Source organism: Sebastes fasciatus, chromosome 4 (assembly GCF_043250625.1).
Source record: "Sebastes fasciatus isolate fSebFas1 chromosome 4, fSebFas1.pri, whole genome shotgun sequence".
Taxonomy (NCBI): domain Eukaryota; kingdom Metazoa; phylum Chordata; class Actinopteri; order Perciformes; family Sebastidae; genus Sebastes; species Sebastes fasciatus.
The window spans coordinates 2,742,473-2,755,741 of NC_133798.1; the positions used below are offsets into that span (position 1 = coordinate 2,742,473).

At 42.1% G+C, this 13,269-nt stretch overlaps 1 protein-coding gene across 3 annotated transcripts in view; it reads left to right on the forward strand.

Annotated features, from left to right (window-relative positions):
- Positions 1–8,638, forward strand: part of LOC141765495 (C-Jun-amino-terminal kinase-interacting protein 1-like) — a 34,805-nt gene extending 26,167 nt beyond the window's left edge. For 2 of the 3 annotated variants that reach the window (XM_074631496.1, XM_074631494.1), the window contains exons 9-12: positions 1,840–1,950; positions 2,240–2,310; positions 3,072–3,170; positions 5,230–8,638. In XM_074631496.1, the coding sequence (XP_074487597.1) occupies positions 1,840–1,950; positions 2,240–2,310; positions 3,072–3,170; positions 5,230–5,302 (354 nt within the window). In that variant the 3' untranslated portion in view covers positions 5,303–8,638. The remainder of the gene's footprint in view (positions 1–1,839; positions 1,951–2,239; positions 2,311–3,071; positions 3,171–5,229) is intronic. The other variant, XM_074631495.1, reaches the window with a different exon arrangement.
- The last annotated feature ends 4,631 nt before the right edge of the window (positions 8,639–13,269 follow it).

The following is a 13,269-nucleotide window of genomic DNA, read 5'->3' on the forward strand; positions in this document are numbered from 1 at the left end:
AAACTAATAGTCAGACTTCAGATAGACGTCTAAATTCTTTAGTTGCATAAAGCTGTCTAATTCTTGACTATCTCAAGAAGGACTAACGTGCCACAATTTCATTTGTGAGTAAATGAAGACTTCTTTCAAACTAAAAATGTAACTTACAGAGTAACTGCATAAACATGCTCATCTTCTTTCACTCCAGCAGAACATGTGCTTCTAATGTCTTCTGTTAGAATACAACAGTTACAGAGTGTAACAATACAAAGAGCTTAAAGTGGAAATGAAACGTTCAACCAAGTTAAGCTGGTTTACTAAATGGATTTCTGCTCTAATGAACAATTATATAACAAACATGACAAATGTCAGCGTTTAACAGGAAAAAAGCAGCTTTGTTTCATCTTTTGAGCGCCTTCATGTCTCAATACTCTAGCCTGTGACGTCACTCGGCTGGTTGGCTCGGCTAGTTGGCTCGGCTGAGTTACACAGATACAACGGTAGAGACTGTGAAAGATGGAGACTGAGGAGACACAGGACAGAAGAAAACAAAATTGTGGATGTAAAGATGAGTTTTACAATGTTACAACCAAGGACAAAACAGTCCATTTCATAAACTGATGCTGAAACAGAGATCAGTAGCTTTACTGAAGCTGGCCACCTCTCCCCTCTCCCCTCTCTCTGTCTCTGTCTCCCCATCTCCCGTCCTCTCCCCTCTCTCTGTCTCTGTCTCCCCATCTCCCGTCCGCTCCCCTCTCTCTGTCTCTCTGTCTCCCCATCTCCTGTCCTCTCCCCTCTCTCTGTCTCCCCATCTCCCGTCCTCTCCCCTCTCTCTGTCTCCTTCTCTCCCGTCCTCTCCCCTCTCTGATCACCTGTCTCTGTCTCCTCATCTCCCGTCCTCTCCCCTCTCTGATCACCTGTCTCTCCTCCTCTGCTGTCTCATTCAGACCGTTCAAAGACAGGGTCGCTAAGAAAGTAAACGCCCAAAAGCACTACTTCTAACTTCTAACTAACTAACTAACTAACTGGGTTATACTCCCAAGCCGACATGCACGCGGACCAACTCGGTGGGCTGCTGTCAGAGATTTTACTTGTTTTAACATTGTAAAACTCCTTTTTACATCCAGGAACTTTTCTTCTTGTTTTCTTCTGTCCTGTGTCTCCTCAGTCTCCGTCTTTCATGGTCTCTGTTATTGTATCTGTGTAACTCAGCTGAGCCAACCAACCTGGTGATGTCACAGGCTAGAGTACTGAGACATGAAGGCGCTCTTGCCACGAAAGATGAAACAAAGCTTCTTTTTTTCTTTTAAATGCTGACATTTGTCATGTTTGTTGTATAGTAATTCATTAGAGCAGTAATCAATTTAGTAAACCAGCTTAACGTGGTTGACTGATTCACTTCCACTTTAACACTGAGATGCTGTTGCTAACTAGGCTCAGGATAGTTTAGATGGGCAAACGAGTGGCAATCTCCTCGCTGATATATTTCCACATATTCATGTTTATTATTATCCTTATATTTTGGGTTACTGCGGTCTTCTTACCGAGCTGATGATCTGACATTCACACCCACTTAACGCTGTGATTGGCCAGCTGTGTGGAGGTCACAACTATTTCTGGCATTTTCATGTAAACAACACTTAGACTGTCTTTCAGGAGAAACTGTCTGAAAATGTGCACTGTCCTCCCGTATTTGAGTCTCAACGCTCCCGCCCTTTCACTCTGCCTTCAATTATGGCCGTTACAAATAAACACTGTTCTGATTTTCAACATATCTTTCAAAATGTCTTTGTCAAAACCAGCCCCCTGGTGCTGATCGGTATGTTTATTGACTGATTGACTGATTATTTGTGTTAACAGGTGGCGTGTAACAGGCGGTTAGCAGGTCAGCCTCCTTCCGCCTGTGTGCTGGAGGTCAGTGTGAAGGGTGTGAAGATCAGTGTCCAGGACCAGTGTCACTCTGCTCACAGGGTACGTGCTACTACATTTCTACCTACCTACCTTCCATCTCGAGTGTCACACCTTTTCAAATCCAGCCGATGGAAAACCTGCAGCAGGTCATTGTGATGTTGGAAACCAGAGCCTTTGCTGTAGTTAGGTGTATAGTGCTCTATGGAGGTAATCAGCAGCAACTACAAGCTGCTAAAAAAGGTGATGGCGATATCTACTCTGCCAATTTGAATAAATATTCCAGGTCGAAACTTTGGACTTCAATCATGCAGACTTTACATTTCTCTCTGTGTGTCTGTGTGTCTGTCAGGGGGACCAGTGTTTCCATTTCTTCCAGTTGAAGAACATCTCATTCTGTGGCTGTCATCCAAAACACAGCCGGTGAGTCGGATGATTTAAGGGATTATTTGATCTAATCAGTTCCCGTACTTGCATGAGAAATGTGTTTAACTATGTTAAAGGGGACATATTATAAAAAAGTGAGATTTTCATGTTTTTTTATTATAAAGCAGGCTTAAATTCTATATAAATACTGTAAAAGTATCGAAACGCTCAATCCACAGGGAAATACACACAGCCCGTATTCAGAAACTCTGCATTTGAAACAAGCTGTCACGGTTTCTGTCCATTTGTGATGTCACAAATATACAATATTTAGACCCTTTACACAGATTTAAACATAAACATTCTAAATGTGTCCCAGTTTATTCCTGGTTGCAGTGTATGTGAATGTCATCAGCTGACAGGAAGTACACATGGACCCAAGCTGTTGCCTAGCAACACAGTTCTGTTGCAATTTCGTCGCAATTCCGTCGAAATGCGCTAAAACAGAGCGTTTAAGACAGAGGGTAAATACAGGCATATTCAGGTCGACAGTATGAGGAAAATAAAGTTTTTTTTTAACATTACAGCATAAACTAGAGCATGTAAACATGTTCTAGTAGTACACAAAATACAAGTATGAACCTGAAAATGAGCACAATATGGGACCTTTAAAGTGCACCTATTTTGGCATTACATTTAGATGAGAATGATGTAAAGCTTAGTGCTTTGTCTTCTACAGCAGGTTGGCCTCAACAAGTATTAGTAAATAAACCTCTGAACTGTGCGTTTCCTGAGTAATGCTGATTATTGATCTGCAGGTATTTTGGTATCATCACCAAACACCCTGACCAACAGCGCTTTGCCTGTCATGTGATGATGTCGGAGACGACATTACATCCTCTGGCCGAATCTGTAGGGTAAGACCCAATCTATTCTATTCTATTCTATAGTTTATACACATGTTCTGACTTTTACTATTGCATATATACACCGATCAGCCATAACATTATGAACCACCTGCCTAATATTGAGTAGGTCCCCCTTTTGCCGCCAAAACAGCCCTGACCCGTGGAGGCATGGACTCCACTAGACCTCTGAAGGTCTGCTGTGGTATCTGGCACCAAGCGGTCAGCAGCAGATCCTTTAAGTCCTGTAAGGTGGGAGGTGGGGCCTCCGTGGATCGGACTTGTTTGTCCAGCACATCCCACAGATGCTCCATCGGGTTGAGATCTGGAGAATCTGGAGGCCGAGTCAACACCTCCAACTCGTTGCCATCCACATGATGTAAAAGAAAACGTGATTCATCAGACCGGGCCACCTTCTTCCATCGCTCCGTGGTCCAGTTCTGATGCTCACGTGCCCATTGTAGGCGCTTTTGGCAGTGGACACGGGTCAGCGTGGGCACCCTGACCGGTCTGCGGCTACACAGCCCCACGCTGCTCCTCACTGTGTGTCCTGACACCTTTCTATCGGAACCAGTATTAACTTTTCCAGCAGTTTGACCTCCAGTAGCTCTTCTATTAGATCAGACAACACGGGCCAGCCTTCGCTCCCCATGTGCATTGGTAGGTCCTGACCACTGCAGACCGGGAACATCCCACAAGAGCTGCAGTTCTGGAGATGCTCTGACCCAGTCGTCTAGACAGCACTATTTGGCCCTCATCAAAGTCGCTCACATCCTTACGCTGGCCCATTTTTTCTGCTTCCAACACATCAATTTCAAGGACAAAATGTTCACTTGCTGCCTAATATATCCCCCCCACTGCCAGGTGCCATGGTAACGAGATAATCCATGTTATTCACTTCACCTGTCAGTGGTCTGCATGTTATGGCTGATCAGTGTGTATATATCTGCTCAGAACTGGATGTTAATGAACTAACTTTATTTGAGTATCTCTATGTTTTGGTACTTTATACCTCTACTCCATTACTGTACTGGCGCCACAATACTTGACTCCACAAAGTTATTTTATTTAAAAGTTTTTAACAACCTAAAACTGTGCTTGATAAGTACTTTTGCTTTTGATTTTTAAGTATATTTTGCTGATAATACATCAATAAAATGTAAAATGCAGGAATATATGTAAAGGAATATTTGTACATTAGGTTATTGCTACTTTTACTTATAAAGGATTACAACACTTTTAGGACACTTTTTAAAATATCTATCATGTCAGTCTGGCCAGTAGTTGTCAAGATATCTTGCTCTGTACCAAGGTGACACACCAGGAGCGTGTGGCGGCTGCTTTGCCTGTTGTTTTTTATTTCGGCGTCCGTGTTAACAGGTGGACACGCGTCTCTAGAGGTCTCGCCTATTTTTGATGCGTGCTGCACGCGTCTCACAGCAGCAACAGACAGTGAAGGTGATCTATTGACTGCATATTGACATCATATCAGCAACATTACTACAGTTTTGATGTCTATCTGTAGAATATGTCACGGAGATGAAAAACAAATATACTTATTTTTAAATCAACACTTCCTGCTTTCATTTCACAATAAAAGCCCTCAAGCGTTTTTTCTGTGGACAGAATTCCTTCATTTGTTAACACGAGGCTTTTATTCTGAAATATGTGCCGGACAGTGTTCTAGAACATTCAGTGACTTGGAGAGCTCCATGAATGAATATAGTACGGAGTTTTAATTGTGGATTATTACTATTATTTACAAATTATCACACGTTTCTTAACCTTTCTTTGCAAAAATAAATCTAAATGATATTTATTATGAAATGAAATGGCCATTAAAAGGCAAACTCTATGTAGAAAGAAAGGGCTGACAGCAGCAGAAACGCAGCTGGTGTAAACACCCGACGCGTGAATCACGCAGCCAACACGCGCTCCTGACGTTCCTGGTGTGTCCGAGGCTTTAAGCCACGTCTCTTCCATCCAAACCAGAGTGAGAGATAATACAACTAAACAGATGAGTGCTCTGATATCATGTGTTCTGCTAACTCTCTCCTCTGGTGTCCCACAGGAGGGCATTCCAGCAGTATTACAAGGAACACATTGGCTACTCCTGTCCCACTGAAGACATCTTCATTGAATAACACCTCCCCCCCATCCACACTATGTACCGAATGCTCACTATGTGCATGTAAGCCTGGTCTTACACAGCAAACTGGACCACTGATTTGTCTTCATCACAGTACTTGCATGGTGGATTTTCTTTTCTTACCTGCATCCAGTGATACAGCGAACTTTCCCTTCCTTTAGCCAAGTCACAATATGAATACCTCTATGGATGGATAGGATCACATGAGATGTTCCATACACTGAGGACACATGTTACATGCAACTAGTAACCAAATTCAAATACAAATATCGGATATGCATATATCTTATGGGTTAAAATTATTTATATGTAACTACACATAGATAACCATATAGACAGCCTTCAGGACCATGAGGTTAATTTAATGACAGAACGTTTATATCATCAATTTGTGAACTTTTGCTAATTGATTAACCATAAAAAGCGGAGTTAGCAGCTCCACGAGGCTGTGTTTAGGCACAGCAGTGTACTGTACATGCTAATTTCAGTATGCTAACATGCGCACAATGGCAAAGGCTGATGGGAATGTCATTAGATTTGCAGGTTATTTGGTTATACATCAAACACGATGAAAAGTCAGGGATGACCAAAGCTGTTACAGTTCATCATGTGGGGAACATGAATGTCTGTTAAAGATTTCATGACAGCCTATCCAATATTTGACAAGATATTTTAGTCTGAAAAAACTGTTGTGTTGGCTGATAAAAACGCTAAACATTTGATGGATCCAGCTTCTAAAATCAGAGGATTTGCTGCTTTTCTTTTTCATGTAATTGGAAATTGAACATGTTTGTGTTTTTGGACTGTTGGTCAGACAAGTGATGGAGAAGAGCATCTCCCTGACTTAACCTTCATCCTTTTGCCCAAAATGAAATTCTAATGTTGAGTATGCGCATCAAATTAGCCACGTTAGTGTGTTCACTTGGGTAAACAAGTAGCTACTGGGCGTTGAAGTCAACCAACTAGAGTTCCAGTTACAGATATAGTCATGTGAATCACAGCTTGAGCTTGAACTTCAGTGTCAAATTATGTCCAACCAGTTTCAGGTGTTTGAGACGAGCCGATCAATGGTGTCGCTACATACAGTGGCCTGGAATCAAACCCGTGTCAACTGCCTGGAAGGCGGCTATGTTAACCACAAACAAACACTTACGATAAGAGAATCTAAGAACAAAGCAAGCCTGCATGTTTATGAAAATGATGGTAAATCTTCTGTCCTTAAATTAGCTCCAGCCTTGAGTCTACAGTAAAGAAGGGCTTCTTATTAGCAACAATTTAAAGGCAGTGCTTTGAAGGAACATACAATAAACAAATGGACCTGCTTGTTTCTTTGCACAGATGAAGACAGACTGATGTTTCCGAAAAATATATATGCTAAGTATAATTATGTATCTTATAACCCTCAGACTTGACAATCTACTGTTGAAGACCTTTGGAGATGCTGTTAAGGTGCCTCATTTCTGCTGCTTGATGTTCCTTTTCTTCAAAATGTGGTTCCAACTACAAACCCTTTATGTAGGGTGTCTCTGGTCGGGTAATGACACATTCCCCTTAATTCTGTGTAATAACAAGGCCCAAATGACGCTGTGCAATTTAGTATGTGTTGGTGGGACGGTGGATCACTGTGCAGTCATGTCCGTGTCTGTCCACATTACTTTCAGCTCAGACTTCTTTTGCATTGCCTGCTCTAATCTAGGACCAAAGTCGGGCTCAACTCAGCATGGAAATACTTACTCATTAGAAATTGTTTCCAGTTCTTTAGCTTAGATGTTTTTAAAAGGAGAACTTGGCTTTCACAAACTGGCCCACAATGTGACTTGGTTATCTAAATAAGGATAATCCATTTCCATGCAGTTCCTCCTTGATTTTGCAGCCATTTGAAGATGAGCTCCAGGCTTAAGGCTGCACCAGTCAACATGTTCTACATCATTGGATCAAATAGATATGAGTCACTTACAGTGATGAACCTACAGACATACCTTTAGCTCTTTGTTTTGCTTTTCCAACATGCAAACTACACTCCCATCGACCTTGTTTCTAGAAGCAGCAGGCAGCTAAAAGACTTTGCTAAGCCACGCTGTACACTACCGGCCCAGTACTGAACAGCCGACAGACAAAATTGTTGCAACTAGCAGGTGAACATAACGGAGCAGTTAGCAGCTAAACAGACAGATGTCTTTCTCAAGAGTTGGTGGAGACCAAAACAGAGGTAAAAAGAAAGTGAATATTGGATTTACATTTATCTGAGACCTGACTCAAAATAATGTTGCTCTGTGCCTGCCGCATACGTAAAGAGACAAAGATTTGCATGGCAAAGTTGTGTTTTCAGCTTGTCCTGCCCAAGTGGCCTAAAAACCAGTTAATGCAGCTTCAAGATCCAGGATGTGAACATTTGGACTGGGATTTCCAGCCAATCAGACGACTACATCTGCACAAGCAGTTGAAGTATGGGCTAGGCTATGGTATGAACAGATTTGAGCATGTGAAGTCAATGGAAATGAAGCCTGAAATGTTTTGTGTTAAAAAAAACAGTGCCTATTTTTTTCTGATGTAGTGATGATGACTGTCCTCTGTATTAACCGTTGACTTCCGATGTCTCCGATCACAGAATCTAAATATGTACAACAGTCGGTCTCATTCAGATGAGTAGTCTTTTAGCTGGATATGACTTGGTACACCTAAGATGGCTGGTGATGGGATGTTTATCCCATGTTTCATGTTACTGGGACTCAACAGAGCTGATATTAGGCCAACCAAGGAGCTGTCAGTCAGTCTTGCCTAACACTTGGACATTTGGCATGAAATGGCCAACGATACTTTAACATCTATACAAGGCATACCGCTTCTGTCTGAAAAGATTGGTATTTGTCTGCACAACCTGTATCAGCTGAACCCCAAACATTTTTTTTTAAACTAAAAATCCCACTACTTGACAGCCATTGTCTTGTCACTAATTTCAGAACAGTATGAAATGAATCCAATGGCAACCTGGAAGAAAGGAAAACCCTCTAGTGTACTATCCACCACACGTTCATTTCCATGCCAGCCATCCGAGGTGCACCACAGGAAGTTGTTCTGATCCACCAGAAAGTGTCCTTTCTATTGTGATTCTAACACCATGGGGATCTACTGTACATGACTCATCAATATAGATATATCCTGTATAGATACTGTATGTATGTATGTTTGTATAGGAGTTATTGTTGTATGCTGTTGGTCTGACCAAAACCTGGGTGTAACACCGCATGATATCGATGTTATAAAATGAAGACACGCAGACTGGTGATGATGATGGTGGTTATTCTTGTCAATAAATCACATTTACAACACAGCACTTATGTTCTTTAATAGGAAACAAAGGACCTTCTTTTTTATAGAATAGAAGTCAGACATCACACCTTTAGCTCATTGTTTTGAGCTACCACATTTTTGTTAATGATTCTTAACTGGATTTGATTTACAATGAGCTATTTTCAGACTTACTGCCATGTATGAATATGGTGGAAGGCTAGTTAGTACAGTTGAAGCAACCCTTACTTTTTTCAAAGATTTATTTGTCACATGAAATTTGACATTGAAATGCAGGGGTGGTGGCATACTCTAGAGCAGCGCTTCTCAGACTTTTTACATCACTTACCACATACCAATATTTGGCTCTCCAAGCACCACCATTCTGACCGATGTTAAAATACAGTAGCGTAGGCCTACCATATTCAGCAATGCACAGTTCACACAGGAGGCAAATTTATTCCTAATAAGAATATTACTTATTGTTGACTTGTATCAGCCACAGCCACGCTGTACAAAGCGGGAGCACTAGAACTGGCACTTAAACTCTTCCATAAAACCATAATAATAGTTCCTGTTTGGAGACACGACTGCAGTGTTTTTGAACCCTTCATCATTTTAGCTACCTCCTACCGCTTACTATCTTGTCATCACAGTTTAGCTTGTAACTAGTCATGGATGTTTGCACGCACTACTACCCAACTACGTGGCTGCTACTTGGCGGGGTAGTAGCGCGTGCATAAGTTCTTTTGTTTCAAAATAAAAAATATTACAGCAAAGCCCAATCTTACTGTATTCTAAATCCCATTTCAATGATCTCATGGTTAAGGTATTTTTAATGGTAGTAGTATTTTGATAGTATTATGTTTTAAAATTAATTATATTTAATTTTTTTTATATATTTCAGATTCCTCTGCGTACCACTAGAGGGAGCACGCGTACCACCAGTGGTACACGTACCATAGTTTGAGAACCACTGCTCTAGAGCAGCCATTCTCAACCATTGGGCCGCAGAGCGCCATCTAGTGTGCCGCGGAGGCAGTGGTACTAGATAATTTTTTTATTATTATTTAGCAAAGTGAACAGGTAAAACCTAAAGGAGGTAAGATGCCAGCTGCCGTAAAACCAAAGCCTATTGAAGGAGGCTGAGACACGGGCGGACACGGGTCTTGTATTGGGTATAACACATGCGCAGTGTAACTGGAGCTGCGGTCGTGCGTTGCGATCGGCTCAATTTCGGCGAGTGCAGAGCAGATATTACTGCGCATGTGCGGTACCCCGAAGACGCGATGATTAAGTGTGACCCAACCTCCTTCAATAGGCCTTGTGTAAAAACACCAAACATCATCAGGTAAAGACAAATGTGTTTGCCACTGTTAGCTAGCTAACGTTCTCGGATGCAGTGAGACAAAATGGATCGGTTTTTAAAGCGAAAAAGTGATGTGGGAGACAACCCTGCGCCAGTAAAAGCTCCGAAGCGTGTGGTGAGGAAATATGACCCTGAATACATTAAATTTGGATTGGTAATGGCAGGCAGTGATGCTGAGCCCAAGGCACAGTGTGTTGAATGTGGAGAAATCTTGTCAAATGAGGCGCTAAAACCATCGAAGCTCCAGAGACACTTAAACACAAAGCACCCAGGATGTGTCGAGAAGCCAAAAGAATATTTCCTAAGGAAAAGGGACAGGCTTCAGGCACAACAGAAAGTCATCACAACATTAACAACTCAGTCAAAAGCCACTTTGAAAGCTAGCTATATGGTTGCTGCTCGTGTAGCTCGTAGCAAGAAACCCTTTACGATTGCAGAAGAGCTTATTTTGCCAAGCGCTGTGGATATGTGCCGAGAGTTACTGGGAGAAGCCGCTGCAACCAAAATTCAGTCAATACCACTCTCCAATGACACCGTGAGCAGAAGAATTATTGACATGAGTGATGACATCGAATGCCAACTTCTGGAAGGAATAAAGGCAAGCCCAAGTGTCTCACTGAGGGTAAGCAGAATATGTATTTTGGTCATTATAGCTGACAGTGGCATAACACATATCTACAGCTCAGTTTATTATTTGTTTTATAAACATGTTAGGTTTTTTACTCATTTATTTGGGAAGGTGGTCCTCGGAAATGTTTTGACAATCACAAGTGGGCCTTCAGTTGCAAAAGGTTGAGAACCCCTGCTCTAGAGGATGTGATGGAGGATGTAATGTCTAGAGGATCATTAGAATAAGAGTAAAAAGAAGAAACATAAGGGACAAAATCTCAAAGATAAAATTATAAATACATGTAATATACATATTAAAATGTTGAAGAGCATATTTTCATACTTACATAGGCAGACTATATTATTATATTTTATTATTATATTATTATTTTAGAAAATGGAATCAGGTTCATCATCCTGAAGGTCTGAGGAAAGAAACTTTTTCTGAGCCTCTCTGTGTTGGACTTGGCTCCAGAGGTTTGCCTGAACAGAAAGCTGGAATAGTCCATCGCTGGGCTGGTGACAATCCTTTCTACTCCTACTAGCTCTGGTTGTGCACCTTCTGAAGGAAGTCCTGCAGAGTGGGGCGTGGAGATCCAATGGTACACCACTCTATGTAGGGCTCTATCCTGAGCAGAGCAAGTCCCAGACCAGTTGGTGACGCCTGCACTGAGTAGGTCTTTAGCTGTCTGAGGTGGTAAACCACGTATTTGTATAGCTAAGTACTACCATAATGTTCTTAAAGAGAGAGAGGTCATTTCACTTGGGGGAACGTAAACATACAGACATAGGCAAAATTGTTGGTACCCTTCCGTTAAAGAAAGAAAAACCAACAATGGTCACTGAAATAACTTGAAACTGACAAAAGTAATAATAAATAAAAATTCACTGAAAATTAACTAATGAAAATCAGATATTGTTTTTGAATTATGGTTCAGCAGAATCATTTAAAAAAACAAACTAATGAAACTGGCCTAGACAAAAATGATGGTACCCTTAACTTAATATTTTGTTGCACAACCTTTTGAGGCAATCACTGCAATCAAGTGATTTCTGTAACTCTCAATGAGACTTCTGCACCTGTCGACAGGTATGTTGGCCCACTCCTCGTGAGCAAACTGCTCCAGCTGTCTCAGGTTTGAAGGGTGCCTTCTCCAGACTGCATGTTTCAGCTCCTTCCACAGATGTTCAATAGGATTTAGATCAGGGCTCATAGAAGGCCACTTCAGAATAGTCCAGTGTTTTGTTCTTAGCCATTCTTGGGTGTTTTTAGATGTGTTTTGGGTCATTATCCTGTTGGAGGACCCATGACCTGCAACTGAGACCAAGCTTTCTGACACTGGGCAGCACATTTCTGGTGGTCTCCGGTATTGTGGCTGCATCTGCTGCCGCGTCGGTGCCTGCTTGACACCAACTGCTACCATCCCTAATTAACTACGTCTGTACGAGGGACTACCAATGCTAACGAGGGATTTCCAACACCTAGTGACAATGTGGCAGCCTGGAGAATAACACTTCTCAATCACTGCCAAAGACATCAAGAGCTCCCAGCAAGCATGCTGATGCTGCAGGAACCAACGCACGGGCATCGATCGCAGGGACGTCCCACACCAATACACATGGACGTACTGAGGACAGATGCTGGACAGTGCTGGCTTTCCGATAGTTGTATTATCACTCTTTCCATCCACCACTATTGGTTTTGTGTTATCAGCCCTACTTGTATTAGCTATTACAGCTGCTAGACTGCTATTGTGGCTGCTTCTATATCTCTCTCTCTCTCTCTCTCTCTCTCTCTCTCTCTCTCTCTCTCTCTCTCTCTCTCTCTCTCTCTCTCTCACTCTATCTATCTATCCCCCCAGCCGGTCTCGGCAGATGGCCGCCCGCCCTGCGCCCGGTTCTGCTCCAGGTTTCTTCCCAGTAATCGGGGAGTTTTTCCTGGCCACAGTGCGCTTGGTGGATCCTGTTGGGTCTCTAAACTATGGTGTACGGTCATAGACTTGCTCTATATATAAAGCGTCTTGAGATAACTTCTGTTGTGATTTGACGCTATACAAAAATAAATTGATTTGATTTGATTTGATTTGGCTCCAGAATGCCTTGATAGTCTTGAGATTTCATTGCACCCTGCACAGATTCAAGACACCCTGTGCCAGATGCAACAAAGCAGCCCCATAACATAACCGAGCCTCCTCCATGTTTCACATTAGGTACAGTGTTCTTTTCTTTGGATGCTTCATTTTTGCGTCTGTGAACATAGAGCTGATGTGACTTGCCAAAAAGCTCCAGTTTTGTCTCATCTGTCCAAAGGACATTCTCCCAGAAGCTTTGTGGCTTGTCAATATGCATTTTGGAAAATTCTTTGCCTACGTCTGTATGTATTTGAGCCAGTTAAGAAATTAAGCTTATGCTACAGTTCAGTCAGGAAGACCCTCTTTATACTCTTTCATTCACAACCTTTCTCGCTCTCTCTCTCTACTGGCTCCTACTATATCAGCTGACTGTGGGTGGTTCACTCTTAGATAACCAAACATATTCTACCACGCTCTCCATGAGCCAATCATATCGTTACAATCAAATTTTAAAACTGTTCTCCTCTGCTGCTGTCAGTTTTCAATTCAGTGTGACTTGATGCAACCCGCCTCCACCCCGTCACCTCCAGTCTTCATCACATTCGTTGCCCAGTGCTGATTTAC